Genomic DNA, 21952 nt, shown 5'->3' on the forward strand with positions numbered 1-21952 from the left:
TTTTATCACAAGAAAAAAAATGCATCCACCACCTCCACCAATGGAGAGATAGATACATGCACATGGCTTTTTGCATGGGCATAAAACTGGCATAAAATGGTTGCATCTGCTATATAATGATGCCTAAAACATTCAGATTGGCTTTGCCGAAGCTCGTCCGAACTGCCAGAATCCCCCTCCAAATGCTCCTGAAACGTCTGGGCTTTGTACTAAATCTACCCAATCACCTTCCACCATACCCCTGGCTCCATTCTCAGGGTTACTTTGGCCTCTTCTCAAGCCCTGACCAGGTCTTCCCCTCATGCCAATGGAGGGATGTTATCTATGCAATTGCAGACACTACCACTCTGTTTGTGGAGATTTAACCCCCCCTCCCTTTATTAAACTTTTCAAATTTATCTGCAACCCTGGAGGTTCCCCTACATTTGTTGAAACATCTTTGATTTCTCTACATTGTCTGCAGATATCTGCATTCTGTATGTTAGATATAAGGATAACTCTGTTTAGCGCTGCACATCATCCTCCATACATTGAGAGTATGAACTTTCGTGATTTTTGCACCTTAACACTCCCCCCCCTTACAGCTTATTGTGCTTCCTTATTACAGCAACTGAGAATGTAACACAATATAGGCCAATATTCAGAGAAGTCACCGCACTAAATACATACTGGTATAATTAACTCTGATTGTATCTATGGAGGCTTGGAAAAATGTTGTGGGGTAGATAATGCAAAAAAAACCAACAACCCATCAAGTGATCATGCATTGAGAGTTTATTCATGGTATACAATGCATAATTCAAAACTTCAATGTTTAAGTCACAGAGCCATCTTGCCTCTTTTTGTTACAATCTTAGCTTCAGTCACTGCATTCAAACGTAATCTCTGCTCTCTATCTCTGGTTTCTCAGGTAGCAATGTTTGTGCTGCACTTGGGCCGTGCCACCTTCTTGCTGACGGAGCCAGTGATAAGTGCAATGACAACAGGAGCAGCCACACATGTCGTGACTTCACAAGTGAAGTACCTCTTGGGAATGAAAATGCCATATATCTCGGGACCCCTGGGATTCTTTTATGTGAGTTTCTCAGTGAAGTTTGGTCATGTAGCTTTGTTCTCATGTACATTTTAGCTAATGCTGCGAGCTCAAACATGAACACTAATGTGCTCTTGATGGAGCCTGCATTTAAGTTCATCTCACACTGTAGATAGGTCACATTCAGAAAAACTATGTGAGATATGCTAGTGTCAGGTGCTGAGGTGCACAGAGGGTCAGGCAGGATAGAAACGTCTACAGTCAAGCCAAGCAGTCAAGTAGCCAGAGGATCAGGTGCTGGTAACAGGTTCATAGGATGCAGCAGAAGGGACGGGCCAAAGGGCAGGATCTATGGAGAACATAAGAAGAGCCCTGCTGGATCAGATCTGTGGTTGATATAGTCCAGCATATTGTTTTTCACAGCAGCCACCCAGGTGCTGCGGAGGGCCAAGTAACAGGGCATGGCAGCCTCCTAGCACTGGTATTCAGTGGGTTGCCGCCTCTGAGAAGAATTCAGAGACTAGAAGGGTACATAGTTGGTATTGAGCAATATGTTTGAGTCCACAAGGCAGTTCAATGCAGACACAAGGCCTGAAGAATAAAAAGAAAGAAGCTAAGAATTAGCAGCACAGCCTTTACAGACAAGTTGCTAGGACTGAAGGGTATATCCTGGAGGTAGCAGCTTTATATATCCAGGCAAATTTAACTGAACCTTTCCACTAGCTGTTCCTAAAAGCTCTTATTGGACCTGCAGGGTAGCCATCTTTAGGAGGGCACTGCTGTGTGGAGGAGATGGGGCCTTAGGGATCCCATTCCCTTAGTGGGGGCAGGGTAGGGCTGCCAGGAACCTGGAGTCCCTCAATGGGGGATCCCCAGGTCCCTGGAGTCTCCTGGTGGGGGATTGGGAGCTGCTACTTACCCTGACATCCTTTGCGCACGTGCGTTGCGCGAACTCCCGGCTCATGTGATGACATCACTTCAGGAACTGACATCATCACGCGGGGTCAAAGGGGGCCCTGTGTCAAAGGGTGCCCTTGTTGCAGCCAGCACAGGCTGCTCTTGCCACAACCATGGCCCGCTTGTTCAGCGCACATGGGCCATGACGCACGGGAGCAGGTCATGGCGCACAGAGCAGGTGGCAGTGGTGGTGAGAGCAGCCTGCTCTTGCTGCCGCCACCCGTTCTCCCCACCACTGCCACCTGCTCTCACCGTGGTGGCCCCTGTGTGCCGAACAAGAGCGGGCTGCGATGGCGAGAGCAACCTGCTCTTGCAGGCATCGCCCGCTCTCACGGTGTGGGAGCGTGCCCCCCACCATCCAGGTAAGTGGGCGTGGGGGGAAAGGGTGGGATAAAGGGATCCCCTGCCCTAGGTGGGGGAATAGCAACCCTAGGGCGGGGGATCCCCTGCTTTTACCCTTCACCCCCTGCCCCACTTACCTGGACGGCGGGGGAGGAAGGCACGGAAACGGGCCTCCTGGGTGCACTCCTGGGGTGGTGCTTCACTGGGGGCTGATTTGGGCCCCAAACAGGCCAAATTTGGCCTATTTGAGGCCCAAATCAACCTGCTGCGAAACGTGTGCAGCCCTGCATCTGTGTGGTGATATCATCTGAAGAGATGTCACTGTGCTGCCAGGACTGTTCTGAGGACTGTCCTCCTCACCCCATAGTTTCCCTGCTAGTAGGTCCTCCTCCTCCTCCTCCCAATTAAAAACAAATATCTACCACTTGCTCTTCCATAAGCTTCCCAGAACAGCTCCTCTCCTACTTATTTTCAGGATCAGGCGCACGCTGACCATTCACTAGGTCACTGTTCTTCCAAAACTTACCTTCAAGAAGCAGTCATGAGGGAAGGTCATGAAAGGAATGGCTTCTCCTTGGCCTTAAAAATTTACCAGTAGAAGATTCCCAGGCAAAGAATCTATGAGACTTGCTCCCATGGTTTCTGGGTCCTGGCTAATTGTACTCAGGTAACTTCAAAACTATGGATGTTGCAAATTTCATGGCACCAACATTTTGACTCCATTTTAATTTTGTTTCTTCCTTGCATGAATCAAACACCTGCATTTTAATTTTTGTGCCATTTTCCCATTTCCATGCATAAAATTAACATCTTTTAATGTTATTTGGCAGTTACATTGGTTTATAACCATTTGATGTGTAACTTATAAATGCTGTGTGATAAATAGAAGGAATAAAATGGTATAAGAGAAATGAACTATAAGAACCAGCAACAAAACTATGTGAAACAACTCATAATGACAACATATGGGGGGGGGGGAGAATTCTTATCTGAAATGAGGCAACATCCTCAGTTTAAAAGTAGAGGGGTGATTGCCTGTAGATGCAGAGAACACAAACTGCTATGAAGGGAACACAAAGATGGGAATGGCAGAAGGGAGGACAGGGTAAATACAGAGAGGAGAAAGAACGGGAGACGGGAAAGCACGTAGGGTGGACAAAGATTACCATCTACCAAACAGCAGCTGACCACAGTGAGCCTATGACTACTTGATAAAATGGGTATCTGTATCCTTGTGCTACCAAGTTGTCAGGGGGGATTCCACTACATATTAGGTACAACTGGATCAAAAATGTGTGATCAAGTTGGCTTTTGTATCTGGCGATTCTCAGAAACCGGTTGTTGGAAAACTCAGACTTAGGAACTGGGGCAGGGACCATAAAGTACTGTTGGCATATCAAGAGCTCTAGCAACAGGAAGGAGGCATGGAGGGTAAATTTTGCCCATTCTGCCTTTTCACTGTAGACCATATGTTGCCCTTCCCTCCAGGGGTCCATTGACCTACAGGAGCACAATTTTGTGATGCCTGGAAGGCTGCCATGGGAGGAGGAGAGGGGAGGTTTCCTTGCTATAATGCAAACCCCTTGCACGGGTTTGGATCCAAACGTAAGAACTGTTCATTGAACATTTATTGTTATGAAGTATTCTGTAAGTGTAAGGTGTGATTTCTATGTAACTTACAGGGGAATAGATCAGGCTCCCTGGTATTTAAATACAGCATCCAATGAACTCTAATATGTATGATACGATAGACATAATGAAGGAAAACTTGCATAACCTCTGTTATTCCTTGTGACTATCATTGCCTCCCAGTCTTTTAAACCTCTGTGTTTTATATTCACCTCTAAATTCTTACACCAGTATGATAATCTCTGGCTTGCTTCAGATGTCACAGAAAACCATTAATTAATTAAACTAACTATGATTAGTGTGGTAGTCTGATTAGGGGCCATCCTAAGCATGGTTAAATAGGGTCCATCAAATCAGGTTTAATCTTACCTATGGTTTCACACGATGTACAGGTGTAGCATCCTGTCTTAGTCCTTGTTTCTTTCTTAGCTCTGTCCTTACTGTAATACATGCCAGGATACCAGCTTGGCTTCTGTGGGGGAGTTGAAGGAAAGAGCAAAGGTGATGGAATCACCATTTGTCAGGCAAACCAAGATTGGAATGGGTATCTGCAATATGAATCCTGGTTTCAGAGACCTACAATAGCTTCATGTCATGTGTGAACCTAGCATTTTTATGTGCAGTAGTCTACTCTAGTTATTTATTTATTTACTTCATTTATATGTTGCCTTTCTTCCCAACGGGGACTCAAAGTGACTTACATTATTTCTCTCTCCTCCATTTTATCCACACCACACCCCTGTGTGGTAGGTTAGGCTGAGAGCATGTTACTAGCTGAAGGCCACCTTTCAATCTTCCAGGGCAGAGCAGAGATTTGAACTTGGGTCTTCCAGATCCTAGTCTGAAATTCTTAACAATACACCACATTTCAGTTTTGGGCATCTCTACATCCAACATTCTCCCGCAGCAGCATGTTGCAAGGAAAGGTCAAGTGCAAGAGAAAATTTTCTTTCAGGGACGTTTGGAAGGAAGCCATCATTACAGACCTTCTCATGGAGGAACTCCTGATAAGCTTTGGAGGATCTCCAGAATCCCTCAGAAAATAGCCTGCAAGCTGTTGTGTTAGTCAGTTGCATCCTAGATTTTTGTTTTTTAAGAATGATTGCAAAGATGCAAAAACAAAGCCTTTTTTAAAAAAAAATCTCGATTTATTATGTAGGATTAGGGTTGACATCTTTGTTTAAAGTGGTCATTTTATTTTTATTAGAAGAGACGGCTCCCTCTTAAAGGGGCTGGTAAAAATTAGACAAAATCACATGCGCATGTCAGCACATATGGGCTGCTTTGGAGGGGGGCCAGAGTTGCTATCCAGAGCACCATGCAATAAATTTGGTACTTTGAGTTGCCATGGTTTTAGCTTTATATGAAAAAAATAGAGTTAAATAATTATATGCAGCTCAACATTCAGAACTGCATAGCAAAAGGCAAATTTGGAAACTGTCTAATTGTTTGGTTTTGTTTTCTTTGTTTTTTTTTAAAAAAATCTACCTTTTAATCTTAGCATATTGCTTAATTCTTCCTCTTCTGTGTTCTTTTTCACAGCTGCCATTTATTTAAGCCTCTCTGTCTTTTTGGCACAAAAGTGGGCTGTGTAGTGGGGACCAAGATTGTTAATCGAGTGGAATAGGAAAGTCATAAGGAAACAAGCCAATAAAATATTTTTAATTGAATGAGATCATAATTCACCATGAGCAAATAAGATGTATATGGAGAGAACAAATACACTTCGAAGATGCAGATCCCACGAGATACCTGAGCATCAAAGGAACTTGGTTGTAAATCACAGTTTATATCAAACCCTAATATTAGTTCAACCACAATTTTTGTTGCATATAAGACTCTCTTTATGTCAGATGTGGCTGCCACCTCTACTGTGGTTAGTTTCACTATGTTGGGATCTATGCAAAAGCTTCTGCCCATATGGCTCCTCTAATACTGCATGCATCACATCACACAAATAATGCTTCTTCCCATGGCTGGTTCCAGGTTTTCACGGCCCCTGGGCGAAACAGTATATAACCAGGCCCTCTTTCCCCTTTGGTGAAGCCCCTTTCTCCTCTAACTACACCCCCTTCCATTTGGCTCCTCCCCTTTAGCTTTATCCTTTCTGCTTTAATCATATCTTTTTCCATTTCAATTTGCTTACTCTGGTAAACAGAAATCATGCAACATTTTCTTTCTTGGTTGCATGAAAGTAGCACAGAATATTGTCACCCTGTGGATACATAAGTGCTTGGCTGTCAGTGGAAAAATGGTTTCGTATATTTCTATGCTGTACAGTTAACGTGGAAAAAGAGCTCATCTTTTCCCCCTTAGTCTAGTGGTCTCTACAGTTCATCAATATGTTTAAAATTCTACAGAAACAATCCAAGATGCTTAGAAGAAGTCTTTGTTCCCTTGTAGGCTGGCCAGCTTCCCACCTTGGGTGGGGCAACCCCCACCCCCACCTGCCGTCCCCTGGCCCAGCTGACCTGACTTGGGGGGGGTGGCATGGGGAAGGGGAGAGAGAAGCATGCGCATGCACTCCTTTGCTTCCCCCGTTATGCTGGCACGCTGAAGCCCAGCTTAGTTAAAATTGCCTCCAGAGTGCCCTGCGGCTCCTCATCACGCTCATTTTCAATCATGATGGGGGAGCCACAGGGCATGCTGAAGCCCAGTTCAGTAAAAACCATGCATTTGGAGGAGATTTTTACAGAGCTCAGCTTCAGCACACCCCGCAGCTCCTCTGTTGCACTGGAAACTGGCATCATTTTCTGGTGTGACAGGGAGTGTGGGACTGCATGCACAAGGTACCCCCGCTGCCCCCCTGCCCTCCTGCTTTGGCTCCCAACAACCCTATTCCCCCATCACTCTCATTCTGATTCATAACTTAGATTCATAAGATGTTTACAACTGAGAAATAATTTCCACCACTTTAGTCGGCTACTACTTTTCATTGTAAAAATTTTTGCCATTCTAACTCTAAGACTGATGTCATAATATTACTGTTCCCAGCTGTATCTCTTATACCCTGAGCTATGGACCAGCAGCAGGGCCTTGAGTCCCTACCAAGATAGCATGTTTCTCTGCCCTGCTGCTTGCAAGGAAATTCCTAAATCCTATTGTGTTCGCCATAGCTGGCACACATTAGAAACATCTCCTGCAGCTCCAAGCGACCCAAACAGCACATTGCATTTATACTGGTACAGCAGACAGGAAAGTCAAGAGTGGATCTGCAGCGGGGAGGGAAGTAGCCAGTTTAGTCTGGATCCCACCCATAAAGTCACACAAATTATCTAAGATTAACAAATATATTCAAATCAAATAGAAAATCTTCAAACCTAAATCCACTACACTTAGTACTTCAAATAAAAATATTTTTCTTTCTACAAAAAAGAGCTTATAAAGAAGAACACACTGTATTCGGAATCTAAGCCTTAAATAAGTTAAGGCCTAAAGTATTATTTACAAAAGCACAATCATGTAAGGCTGCAGCAACCTGAAATTGTAATCTCTGCCCATTACTACAGATAGGGATTCATGGTGAAGTTTGCAATGGCAAAGGGAAGTCTTTAAGATGCTACTGCACATTTATTTTAGAAAATAAATATAACTATTTCACAGCAGGAGAAATTTATGCCTATGACAGGGTTAAGGTGGCCAGCTCCAGGTTGGCAAATTCCTGGAGATTTGGGGGTGGAGCCTGGAGAGGGCAGGATTTGGGTAGGGGAGGTACCTCGGGGGGGGGGTTAATGCTGTAGAATCCACCCTCCAAAGCAGCCATTTCCTCTAAGGGAACTGATCTCTGCAGCCTGGAGATCAGTTGTAATTCCTGGAGATCTCCAGCCATCACCTGGAAGTTAGCAACACTAGAGTGGGCCCCTGGAAAGCTGTCAGGCTTCATCACTACCTCACTGATTGCTGCTGTCAGCTCAACCTCTTCCCAGTGCTACTTCCTCTTTAAGAAGAGGAGATGTGAGGTTCAGCAGCAGCAGGGTCTACACTTTGCACTTAGTCCCTGGCATCTTCTGTTAAAATATTGCAGGTGCTGGGAAAGAGTTTTTCCTGCAAACAGCTGCTGCTGCCCATCAAAACAGAAAACCCTCTCTGCCTCCATATAATGTAGCTTCATATGATCAAGGGGCCAGACATCATGTGTATGGTACAACAGACACACTGTAAGAGAGAAGCATCTGCAAGCTATTTTTCAACGTATTTTCAATGTCATTGCCCATATGGGTAGATAGAAAAAAAAGATATTTCTCAACATAAAAAAATGAAGCTGTATGTGGAAATCCACATTTGTGCCTACATTACAGGAGCTAGTTAAATGATTTGAGAAGGGATTGTTGGGGAATACGACAGTGGTAGAACACATGCTTTGCACACAGAGGATTCAAAGATGCATCTCTGGTATATCTGTTTAAAGAACTGCAGGGATTAATAGGAGACTTTACTTTTACTGAGAGTCTGGAGACCTGCTGCCCATCAGACTAGGCAATACTGAGCAAGCTGGACCAATGATCTGATTCAAGGCAGCTCTGTATGTTCAAGCTCCAAGTGGCAACTATGTGAGAATTGTCAAGGGTGATAAACATGTTCCTTTCTGTTTAACAGCTTTGTACAATAGGTGCAGTTTTTTCTACCTTGGCACCTACAAAATTATTCCTACAAAAGTTCCCTCTTCTAACTCTGAAAGTACAGGAGCTGAGTCCTCCTTTACAACTGGTTAACTTACTGTATTATCTCTCCAGATTAGAGATGGGCATAGAACAAAAAAAACCCCAAACTGCTTGGTTCGTGGTTCATTCATTTTTACGGAACACGAACTTATAAACTTCAACCGGTTCCCAAACTGGCTTGAGATTTGGGGTTCGGGAGGCCCAGGACAGCCCCTTTCATACTCAGAGAGCCCAATCTCGCAGGGAGTTTTCAGTAGGCTCTCCTCCAGCCACCTTCCAAGTTTTGTGAAGATTGCAATACGGATCTCTGAGTTATAGAGCCCCAAAGCTGGTGCCCCTGGGAAAGTCCTATTCAATAGAATTGGAACCATCAATGGCAATTGCCTTATGCTTCCATTTGAAGTGATGGACCCCCAGACCTCAAGCAAGACCGCAATTCTACTTAAAGGCCTAACACTAGGCGGGGGGGGGGGAGTGAAAAGCTAAGACTAGGATGGGGGGAAGAAACAAAAAAAGCACCCTTTCCCCAAACACCTCCCCAGTCCCCAGTAAGAAAAAGCAGCAAGCAAGAGCAAAGAGGCTTTTCAGCCTCTTTTGCAGCAACCAGAAGTGCAGGCCAAAGATCCCTCCCAAGTTCCCAACACTACAGCCAGCCAGCAAGCTCTCCTCCCTCTCCCACTCTAGAGAAACTGAAACCAGGAATCACACGGCTTCCCCTATTTATGGAAAAAGCCAAGATTGAACAACACAGGAGCACTCTGGTTGGCAGAAAGACCTGCCTAACATGGTTTGGGAGGAAGAGATTGGTGTTACCATGGCTGCTGAAGGCCCATCTCCTCAGTTGCCTTAGAGATTCTAACCCTCCCTCCCCTTTTCATGGCTGGATGGGCCAAAGTGGGAGCTCTCTAGTTGGCAGGGACAGCTGCCAGTCAAGCCTGGAGGCCTCAGATTGGGGGCAACCTAAAGACTGCCACCATTGCCTGGGCAATGAGTGTTTGGCACCAAAAGTGTCTGAACCGGCCACAGAACAGTAAGAAAAATTAGTTTGATTCGGAAAAATACGGTCCCACGGAACATGTGGTTCTTTAAATATGAACCAGCCATTCCGTCTGGAATTTTGTTCCGTTAGTTCATTTCATGCCCATCTCTACTCCAGATAAATGCTATTGTGAATTTTGTTGTGAAGACAAAAAAAATCTTTGAGGAAGGAAAGGAACTGTGTAGCGTGGAAAAAATAGTTATGAATGAGAAGGTAATGCATAATATCCAGTACCTGGTGGTGCCAAATACTGTTTGAAAAACCACCTTTCAATGGTGGCTGCTTCTGTTTTCCTGCTTTGGCTGACATTTTGAAAATTCAAAGCATCAGCTGGAATGGACCCAGGTCTTCTGCCTTCCACCTTTCTGAAGTCACTGCTTAGCCTATCCGCACACTTGGAGCCCACAGAACGTCCCACATAATGAAAAGGCAGCTGGAATGTCCACCTAGTGATCCCATCACCTCCATTTTCTCATAGCATGGCACACTGACTGTAAGATGTTCTGTCTTAATCATTATATAAGTGGAGATATAGAAATCAGAACTGAGAGAATGGAGAATGAAAATATGGAGGAATTCTTCATGTCAAAGGAGTGGCACAGATGCAAGGGTCTTATTTCCCTGGTGGGGGCAGGGGATAGTACAGATAGATTGTCTTTAAATAATCATCACAGTTTGTCCCCCCTTTGTGACATCACAGCAGATCAGCCAATGGCATTGACAGGCAAGGCAGGCAGAGGTCAGATGCTGAGGAAACTTCAAGAAGGCCATGAGGGAACTGCTCCTGTTTCCCACCACTGCTCAGAGCAGTGGCAGGAGGGGAAAAAATCACAGCATTGTTGCAGCATCACATCACTTTCAGAAGTAGTTCTATGAATTGTTTTACCACAGATTTTCTGGTGATGCCTAGAGCTACTTATGTAACTTATTTATGTAACTTCTGAGATTTTTTTTATTGAAAGTGACATGATGCAACCAGCATCACAACCCTCCCATATCACCACCCACAGTTCTTCTGCCAGTTGCCTACACCTATATATGGCGCAACCCTCATATGCTGTGTGAGGCCTGATTTCTGACAGCATATGGATGCTGTGTACTGTGTTGTTACAGAGAAAGGGAGACCCATAAGCACCTATTGTCTAGACCTACTTGATATATGAATTCCCTGCTTGAGTTGAGTAGGGGTGGTTGGGACCAATGGGAATATGGGTTTTTTTCTCACCCCTACCATCACCTGTAATGGCCTACTGTGTTGAGTGCCCAAGTGCATCTGCCAAGTGTGGGCAGGCAGAAAACAGAACTCTATTATTCCCCCCATGGAGATTCCTCCATATTTCCACATGGGAAAGGATCATGCCATATGTATTGTTCAAATTGGCTAGCTCTAGCTGTACTTGGCTCCCTATGCACTCTTGAAAAATGCAGCAAGAAAAGTATTAAAAATAAACCATACAACTCCCCATCCTGGTTTTCAGGACAAGGGGTGGCAGGGTGCCACCTGCAAACTGGAATGCTGTGTTGCAAGTTTTCTGAAAATAAGGATAAGAAAGTAAGAAAAAGTCAAATGTCCTCATTTGGACACCGGACTCTGAATTTTTATGAACAAGTCCCTTAACTAAAATGTTCAGGTCTTATATTTAAATTGTTTTTGTAAAGCAACTTTATTCCCATACTGTGTTGCATTTGGCAACTAAATGTTGGAGTAAAGCAGTTTTAAGAAATGTTAATAGAGACCTTTTGCCTGTAAAATAGGATCGATGTTAGAGACGGCTCCAGTTTTGTGACTAATTTGTTTGCTTTAACAGCTGCCCCCGTTTGGGGATCTAACTTTAATAGTCTTCCTTTATCCTTGCACTTTTAACTTACATATTAACTTGCTGATGCATTAACAAGTCTATTCTTTGATTGGTATACAACACTGGATGTATATACAGCTGCAATCCCAATGTTCATTGGGACTCATATGTGCTTACAGGCCCTTAGTCCAGGTACTTAATATGAACAACATTCTCCCTTATGTTGGAGAACATTTCATCTGAGCAATCCTGCTTCTGGGCCATTACTATAAGAACATAAGAGGAGCCCTGCTGTATCAGACTAAAATAGCAAAGAGTCCAGTAGCACCTTTAAGACTAACCAATTTAGTCTTCTGGATCTGTATCAGACTAGTGGTCCATCTAGTCCTGCATCAAGTTTCACACAGTGCCTGCCAACCAGTTGCTGTGGATAGCCAACAAACAGGCATACAAGCCAAGGCCTTCTCCTGATGTTGCCTCCTGGCACTGGTATTCATATGTTTACTGGCTCTGGGTATAGAGGTTCCCAACTTCTCTTTAGTCACCACAGCTGGTAGCGACTGATGGACCAAACCTCCACAAATCTCTCGAATCCCCTTTTAAAGCCACCGAAGGTAATGAAAATTCATCCTGGTGTATTTTTCTTATGTGTTTATGCATATATCTGTGTTCATCAGAAGCCCCATGTTTACCATGGTTTTTTGGGACCAGGGTCCAGGACTTTGTTATTCAAAAGATCTTTAGTAGCTCAAGGTTCCTTGAATGCAAGTTCTGTCTCAGAAATGCACCAACATGCAGGCAGCTTTTCATGGTTTCCCAGTGTGTTCCTTATCTTGAACATGGAAATTGGCTATGAGTATCAGTAGAACCCATGATAATGACCATAGCTACTGTGATAAAAACCTGGTAACCTTGAGATCAGTGTATTGTAACATAATCTATGCAGATTCATAGCTACAGATTTAATGGTGAGAGCACATAAAGGTATATTGAGGAAAGGCATTGTAAGTCAACTCAAAAGAGCAGAATCCTGGTTAGAAGTCCAGTATTCATACATTTACTTCACTTATTAATGTTAATTGAAATGGATTTTAAGTGCCAAGTGACCAAACACTTACCTAGACCCTAGAATGTAAACTTGAGTCTTGTCAGATATTCTATGCAAAGTAGAGAGGCTATATCAAAATCAACAAGTTTTGCATTCTGTGAACAAATCCAAAACTCCTTCAGTGACAGTAATTTTCAACTTGCTGCATGGTAGATAACTTAGTAGCCTCTAAACAACTGGAAGAATGACAATAACGCAAAGGTGGAAAAGTGTAATTCTGAAAAATCTGAATTTCGATTTTCTGAAATATGAGGAATGAGGAAGGAAGACAGGGTCAAAGTTTAACATAGTAATAGAATAAAAATAAATAAGGGACTCTTGGCATCTTAAAGACTAGAAAGAGTTTATTCCAGCATAAGCTTTCTTGGACTAGAGACCATTTTGGGTCATAAATCAAGAAAGTTTATGCTGAAATAAAGTTATTTTATCCTTTAAAGTGCTATGAAATTCTTAATCAATTGATTTCAATGAGCATAGAAGGGTGTAATTCTGTTTAGAATTGCACTATTAATTGATGGTAAGCTTTGTTTCTCTTTTTGTGTGTTTATATTTTTCTTATGCCCCTGAAAGAATCAACTGGGTTAGTTAGTTGAATGAATGAATGAATTTATTTGTGGTCAGAGACCATAACAATGTCAATACATCCTTAGCAATCAATAGAATAGTTAAATCCAACGTAAAAATGTAAAGGGCATAGAAAAATACATTTAGCATTTAAAATCTTATCTTAAAATGAAAAAGTTCTCTGGGAAACGCAGTAATTCTAATATTTAAAACATTGACATTAAAATAGTTAAAATTGTAAAAAGAGCAGGGCAGACTATGTATGGCTATTCTTTTTATTATGGAATTTAACCAAATAGAGACAGAATTTGGCAATCTGTCTGAAGATAGTTAGATTTTCACCAATTAGGAGTTTCTCCAGGCAGGCCTTATTTGCCTCTGCAATTGGTCTGTCTAAGAGTGGGGAAATAAACTTGTCCCTATAGACTTGATGAAAAGGACAGCGAAAGAACATATGAATAAGTGATTCCACTTCACCAATGGAGCAACGGCAGTGTATGTCCTCTTATAGGATCTTTCTATATTTCCCTTCAGTGGTCATTCTTCACATCGGGCCAGGGTGAAAGCTCTTCTATAAGATGGGACATCCAAATGAGTGAGATATCTGGCCATACCCATAACATATCTAGATTCCCTAGGGGAGGAGATTGAGCTAAATCTCGTTGGCTCTCTGTCTCTCGCCCTTTGTTTAACAATACTTTTTGCCTGATCACTGCCCTGTGTCAGTAGGTCGTCAGGCGAATCAAACAAGTAAGTAAAATGGCCACAGCCATCTGATAGGGGGAGGGCCTGTGGCTCAGTGGCAGAGCACCTGCTTTGCATGCAGAAAGTCCATTTAACCCCCCAGCATATACAGTTTGAAGAAAGAACAGGTAGTAGGTGAGGTGAAAGGTCTCCATCTGAGACTCAAGAGCTACTGCCAGTCTTTGTAGACAATACTGGTTGTGATGGACCAATGATCTGATTTGGTATAAGGCAGTTTCATGTGTTGAGTTAGGGCTTTCTGGGTTGATTTGTTCCATACCTGTTATTTCCTTATTTCCCTTTGTAATCTTCAAACCTTCTTATTGCCATCTGCCTCTCTTAGAGTCCTGGTTTCCTCACACTCCTTCAACTGGCCTTGTAGCTTTTCATGTTATCCTCTCTAGCTCTCTAGCAATCGAGGACTTCCACTTCTGTGCATTGTTTTGAAATGGCATTATTATTTGCCCATGACAGGAGTAAACAATTCATAGCAATCACATAACATTCCCCATTTGCCAAGGGAAATTTATTAGAAATATTTTTCTACACCTGATTAGTAACTGGGTTCTTTCAGTTTTACCTTGTCCCATTAAAGAAAAAAGATGTTGCATCAGTCATGTACAAATTAATGGCAAGTGTGCAGCTGTTTAAAGGTTCTTTGCAGCATTCTGTGCTTACAGAACTTTTAATATGAAAGAGTCATAGTAAACGCTTTCTTCAGAAGTGAATTTCCATCTTTAGACCTTTGCAGAATTGCACATGACAGATATATTTTGGATATGGCATGACAGAATGAATGCTTGACAGTGCAATCCTGCGCAGAGTTACTCCAAGAGGTAACTGGAATAACTCATCCTGGCATTGCACTGCCAGACAGCCATTCTCAAAAAAAGCATTTCTCAGAAAAGATGCTAGTTAGCACAAGGGGCTGATGCTAGTGTATAGGTTCTATGAGGCTAATTTAGGAACCAGATGTGCAAGACAAATGTAAATTAAGAAATTCCTTTAAATCAAAACTATTTCAATAGAGAGACACATACAGCTATACATTTTTTTTACAACCAAACCCATAGATGCAACAAGGAACAGACGTTCACAGCCAATAACGTCTTAGTGTTAAGCCAAGTAACTGGTTGTCACTTGGAACCACTTCAGGGTGAGCAAAGTCCAACTTTCGGGTCCATCAAGTGCCAGAGTCCCTTGCTACAGTCCCCTTAGTTACGGAAACAAACTGGAAACCAGGCTTCTGTCTTCAGTTTAGGAATTACAATCCTGCAATAATAACATAATTTCATAATAATACCAAATTAAACTCCCCCTCCCTTTTCACTCATTAGTTTTCACATACACTGTCTTTTAGAGATGGGCACGAACTGAAAAAAAATGAACCATGTGGTTCGTGGTTCATCACATTTCACGAACCACGAACTTTCATGAACCTGCCCCGGTTCGCGAATCGGTTCCTTTGGTTCGTAAAAATGTCACATCCAGGTCAGCAAATCGTCATTTCTGGGTCAGCAGAAGGTCACTTCCGGGCCAGCAGAAGGCCACTTCCAGGTCAGTAGGTCTACAGGAAGTCCATCCCCTGTTGCCTCGGAAACTGATTGATTGGCACCAGGCTGTCTGTAGTGATGAACCAAAAAATGAACCAAACGAACCAGCCTAAAGTTCGTGGTGGTTCATCAGAAATGGTCTCTGACGAACTGCCGGTTCACAAACCACGAACTGGCCTGGTTCGTCACAAACTTTGGTTCGTATTTTGGTTCATGCCCATTTCTACTGTCTTTTAAGTAACCTTATTCAAGGTGATGAGAGCTCATAAAATGCTATCCAGCTCCCCAGCAACCAGCCTTCTCCTTGACTGCTCAGCTCCAGACACTTCCGTATTCTTGGGCTAAACCAACTAGCCCATGAGGGTTACACTAGCCTGTGTGCTGTAGTGGTTTGAGTGTTGGACTAGGGCCTGAGAGACCCAGGTTCGAATCCCCACTCTGTCCTGGATGCTTGCTGGGTGACCTTGGGCTGGTCACACAGTCTCAGCCTAATTTACCTGACGGGATTATTGTGAGGATAAAATGGAGGACAGGAGGACAATGTAAGCTACTCAGTGGGGGAAAAGGTGGGGTATAAAATGAAGTAGATAAATAAACAACCCCCATGAATTGCGATGTGAAAATGCTAGCAAACAACAGCAAAATGGGTGATGATGATAACTCACAAAAATTATCTGTAAGTGCTCTAATTATGCCTCATTACTCAGTTGCTCTTAGTAAAACCTTAAAAGTGCAGTTGCTCCAAAAGGACTAGTAAATGTGGTCAGTCTTCAACAGAAGACAGATGTTTAAAATAAACTTGCAATTCATTGAGTTCATCTTTAAGTAGCTGATGGTGGGATTTAGTCCAGCTCTTCTTTTTTGCTTACTAGTTGCTCTTTGGATCTGCCTTTTGGTAGCTTCTGAGCCATGGATGACTTTGCTGACATTCTGGCAACACAGTCCAAGTTTCTGTCTTTTATCCTAGTCAATCACAGCTCCTGGTGGGGCCCTGAGCCAAAGCCACGCGCTCTCTTCAATGCACAGTTCTGGGCAGCCATGACATTCTTACTGCCAAATCCCAAGCCTTCTAGTATAACATCTTCATTGTTTGATTATATAAGGGCAGCATGTGGGTAGAGGCTGCGGTTTTGTTGTCCACCCCTCCAAATGTATGAGTCATCTGCCATTTTTTTCAAACCAAGCATGAAAAAGATAACTTAAATCTCAGAGATATATTACTGTTTTTTGACTGATGTATGCAATAACTTTTCTGTCATCCAAATCCAGAATTCTCTGGATCCCTGAGTCTCTCCCCTTCCCCTGGGATACAGACATTTCCTGCATGGACCTGTGCATAGAGTGATTTCCAAGTTCTTGAAGAAGTACATGAACCCAATACCCTATGGGATTGAAATCTGGTTGTAGTGATATGGTTGATGAAGCCATTCCCTGCATTGCATCAGTGCACTAAATTTTAACCTGGTCTTGTTGGGAAAGCACCAATCCAGAAATAATATTTAATAATAATATTTTGCAGGCAAGCTCTTTGTGCCTGTCTCTTACAGTGCAAGCAGTGTAAGCAGAGTTACACTGTTCTTAGACCATTCATTCTAAGAGTGCGCTGTTAAACTGCATTTGTTATGCCAGCATTGTCAGATGATATTTATTTCTGTAGAACAAACTGCTGCTAATAAAGGTATGGGACTAACCCAGGCCATTTTTTCTGATTAGTTGGCAACCCTACAATTTACATGTCATATTTTGCTGCTGCATTTTCAGCAACTGCTTTATGGCCACTTTAGAGCAGTTTGCAACAGTATATCTGTGCCTCTTATGTTCTTATCCACATCCAGAGGTGGAAAACCTTTGAACACCAGTGCTGGAAAGCAAAATCAGGGGAAGTCTTTGGTATCTATGCCATGTTTGTTGGCTTTCCAGGGCAAATAGTTGGCTATTGAGTGAAACAGGATGCGGAATTAGATGGACCACTGGCCGTCTGATCCAACGAGGTTCTTCTTGTCTTCTTAGCGGCTTTCCAATTCAGTCAGTTTACTACAACCATCATAAGGAGTCAAGATTAGGTACTGAAAGAAGCTGAAAGTGAATATTTTTAAAATACATTTTGAGTTTTGCTGTGGATTCTGCAGATAAAACATAAACAAGCAGTTCCTTACCAAGTACAGAAGTGTCTTGTTTGCTATGCTGCTATCCCACCACACCATTATATCTTTGGACTTATTCATACATAATGCCAATACATTTTAGTTTTATAATGAAAATTAATTAAATTAATTAAAATAATTTTATAGGATGAAATGGTTCCCAAGTTGTAACAACTTAGAGCACTTGGGACCAGACATTAAGCATACGTTGTTTATGGCTGATATTCTGTCTTTCTTAAAAATATGTATATATAGATTTATGCCTACATCTTTGAAAACATCAAATCCATTCAGTTGGAAGCTTTGCTGCTGTCTGTGCTGAGCATTGTGCTACTCGTTCTTGTTAAAGAGCTGAATGAAAAATTTAAAGGGAAAATTAAAGTGGTTCTTCCCATTGATTTGGTTTTGGTAAGTATAAAATTAAGTGTTACTTTGCATTTGTTAATCTGCTGGAGCAGGTGGTGCCTGCCATGTATACGGTGCCAAACTAGTAGTTTGATAAATTCAGACGTATTGTTTCTCAGAAAAAAAAAGATCCAAGCATTTGAGTCAACTCAATTTGACTTCAAGGAATACTGCACTAAGCAGAAAGGCAATGGTGTGTCCTTGTTTCTGAGGCTTATAAAACATGTTTTTTGCTCATTAATTGTAGCTGACCAATGCTATTATGCGTCATCTGGGATTTGGTTTTAGGTGCACCCATCTATTTCCATTCTATCCAAAAGAATGCTCCGTATGTACATTGTAAATGCATAGTGTGTCCCCTGTGCAGAGATGCCTTACAAGCATAAGAACTTCTCATGTGCAAATGCTTCCTTATGTGGCTTCTCATGTGCAAATGCTTCTTTATGAAGTTCCATGGAGGGGCCACATCCATACATCTATTGTTTTGTGTAAAAAGACTGGGCATCTCCACTGAAATAAATAAGGCCCCCTTGCATGCGCATGATGCTCACGGTAGGAACTCTGTGTCTGAATGTGTACGTATCAGACAAAAACTGTTTGCCATTTGTTTTATTACTAGGAACTTGATCAGTGATGTGAATATTTCTGTACCTTCCTTCTATGCTTCTTGGTACCACATGAGGGGTAATTCCAACACCAAATTTGTTGATGGTCACTGACAATCAGCTGAGATATACTCTTCTAATTCTTTTCTCTTTGAAATTTTTGAAGTCCTAAGTCATGTCTTTCCTAGACTGATAAGGTTGCTGCAAAAGTGTTAGCGTTGGGTGTTTTGTCCATGCATCATATGGAAAGGTCTTGGCAAGTTTTCCATTTTTACTGTGTTTTGACCACCTCATGAGTCTTGCAGAACTCTTACATCCTATCTATCTTGAGAACTGGCTGTATTTGATGGCTGCTTCTTATTTTCCTACATCTGAGCTATTGGAAACAATAATAAATTAGGAAGAACACCCTAGTCCATTTTATTTATTTATGTCATTTATATTCTGCCTTTCTCACTGAGATTCAAGGTGGATTACATAGTGTGGGATTAGTACAATCAGTGGCAAGGACAAGGGCAGGCATTTCCATACAGTGTCAAGAACATTTCCATAAGCAATGTCATAGAGTAAATGAATACAAGTTTACAAAGACATAGTATTAGCAAGGATCCAATATGGGGTATGATGCATTCCATTCTGGAATGCATCAAATGCTACCCAGGTACAAATGAATACATGTACAGAGAAAAGTTAAAATTCTCGAGGCTTCCAAAAACTGGTTGCAAATATTGCCTTAGCAATTTTTTCCTCTCTATACTTGAGTTTGGGTAAATCCTAATCCTAGGGACAAACTAGGAAGAAGGGGCTCAAGCCTTCCCCCATGCCGATTTCCTGACCTGAAGTGACCCCAGAAAGCCACTGTTTGCCTGCTGTAGAAACTTTTGTGTAGCCCATTGGGACATGTGTAACCCATCAGCACATGCAAGTTTCATCGAAATAATGGCTCCTCATGGTAATTCCAGGTCAGGAAAACAGTGTGGAGGGAAGGCTTAAGCTCTCTCTCCCCATGTCCTAATGTCCTGATTTCAACAGGGAACTAATCCCAGCCTATGTCTGTTTGATAGGACTTGGGGTGGACTCATAAACTATACAATACAGTTAGGCCCTCAGAAGTAGCTCTCAGTGCAAAATAGGGTTGCCAACTCTGAATTGGGAAATTTGTGGAGATTTGGGGGAGAATGGGGTTGGGGAGAATGGGGTTTAGGGAGAATGGGGTTTGGAGAGGGGAGAGATCTCAGTGGGATATAATGCCATGGAGTTCACCCTCTGAAACAGCCATTTTCTCAAGGGGAACTCATCTCAGTAGTCTGGAGATCAATTATTATTCTGGGAGATCTTCAGGCTGCATTTTGAGGCTAGCAACCCCAGTGCTAAATATTTTTGTCACTTTTGTAAACCACATAATGACTGATTCCATTACATGTGTACATTTCTGTTCCACAATAAAAGCCAAAATAAAAATACTGTTAGTATTATCTATGAGACCCCCTCCCTCCTGGATGTTAACTTTTTGTTGTTATCTGCTTCACAGATAATAGCTACCTCTGTTGCTTGCTACTATGCTGATATGGAGTTCAACTATGGCCTGGAAGTTGTGGGACATATTCCAGAAGGGTAATATGTTCTTTATGTACTTGTGTGCATATTTATTTATTTACATTATTTTTAGTCCACCTTTCTCACTGAGACTCCAGGTGGATTGCACAGGATAAATCAAATACAATCAACAGGATGGGATATCCAATAAACAGTGCAATAGGGCTTGGATTGCAGAAATCTGAAATAAAGTTGAAACAAACACTGGAGAGCTATTGTGGTATAGTGGTTAGTGTTGGACTAGGATCTGGGAGACTCAGGTTTGAATCCTCACTTGCTGGGTGACCTTGGGCCAGATGCACACTCTCAGCCTAGCCTACTTTGCAGAGTTGTTGTGAAGATAAAATGGAGAAGAGAATGATATAAGCTGCTTTGGGTCCCCCTTGGGGAGAACTGTGGAGTATAAATGAAGTAAATAAATAAATAACCTGAAACCAAGCATAAGTATTTAAACATGACATGTTAAATGTTGCAGAAATTACATTAGTAGAAGATACTTACAGCAAAGGACAGTATGCAGTAGTATAGTCTGCAGTTCCTATCCCTTTACCAAAGCATCTTTCTGAACCATTTCATTATAGTACAGCCCCGTAAGTATCTTTAGTATAGTTCATATTTTTTTGTATTTGAATATTGCCATTAGGCTGGTCATTAGAATGCTTAAAATATTTTTCAGAATGAAATAGAATGATCCGCAATGCATTAATATTGATGGGAACTGCTCAAGAGAATAAAATGGTTGGGATGATTGAAAAAAGACATTTCCTAGATCTGTACCTTAAAATATTATTTTGTAGAATAAGAATCAAGAGTCACACAATATCTGTTGTATTAGCAAAAGGCCAGAGCTAGTCTCTTTGTAAATAGCTGTTTGTAGATATTAAAGGGTAATGTGTTTTACTAAGTCTAGGATACCTGTGAGGCTGAACATGATATTAACATTACTACTACACATAATAGTTTATTACATTTCTATCCCATCCCTCTAAAAAGCTCAAGGTAGTATACATGATTCTCCCTTTGAACCTCACAACAACCCTGTGAGGCTGATTAAGCTGAGGGCAAATGACACAGTGAAGGTCACCCAGTGAGTTTCAGAGCAAGGAGGATTTGAATCTGGATCAGCACTCTAAATTCTGTGACATGCTGATTTTATTTGCTTGTTGTACTTTCCTCCTATTTTGGCTAACAACCCTTAAAAGCCAATTACAAAATGCAGAAGGGGGAGGAGGATCTCAGCAAGATTTGGGTCCAGGCCTAATGAAAGCATGACTAGCCTGCCTCCCTTTCCTGTAGTGGCCTCAGTAAAGACAACTGCAAGATATCAACTGCCACTGGTCCCTGGAATAATGGAGGGGTGCCTTGCTGTTGCATCCCTGACTAATAACAACAATAGTAGTACTTGAGAAACATATTCTCGCTTTGGCTAATTAAGCACATATGGAAAGTCAAGGCAATGAACATAGTCTTTCTGTCAGTGCATGAGACAGACAAATCATTTTAAAGAGAGATGGAGATAATCTCTGAGGAAACATTTCCTATGACGTACACACTTGCTCATTTTGTTATTACAGTTATTTTTGAAAGGTCCTGTGTATTTATGTAGGGCTATGGAAACCTGAAAAACCTGTGAAGCGATGCAAAGGTGGGATGAGTGCCGCTGCAGGCCAAGGATACTGATGCCTGCGCCTCTTATACTACCTTCACATTTCTGTCAAAAACGATTGCGTTTCTTCAGCCTACGATACATATACCGTCATTTCAGTCAATGGT

General features: G+C 42.1%; 1 protein-coding gene across 2 annotated transcripts in view; it reads left to right on the plus strand.

Moving 5' to 3' along the window:
* SLC26A7 (solute carrier family 26 member 7) overlaps positions 1–21952 on the plus strand; it is a 113152-nt gene that overhangs the window by 47817 nt on the left and 43383 nt on the right. For both annotated transcript variants that reach the window (XM_054985706.1, XM_054985707.1), the window contains 3 exons: positions 911–1075; positions 17829–17981; positions 20115–20197. In XM_054985706.1, coding sequence (XP_054841681.1) covers positions 911–1075; positions 17829–17981; positions 20115–20197 — 401 coding nt within the window. The remainder of the gene's footprint in view (positions 1–910; positions 1076–17828; positions 17982–20114; positions 20198–21952) is intronic.

Source organism: Eublepharis macularius, chromosome 7 (genome assembly GCF_028583425.1).
Source record: "Eublepharis macularius isolate TG4126 chromosome 7, MPM_Emac_v1.0, whole genome shotgun sequence".
NCBI classification, from domain to species: Eukaryota; Metazoa; Chordata; class Lepidosauria; order Squamata; family Eublepharidae; genus Eublepharis; species Eublepharis macularius.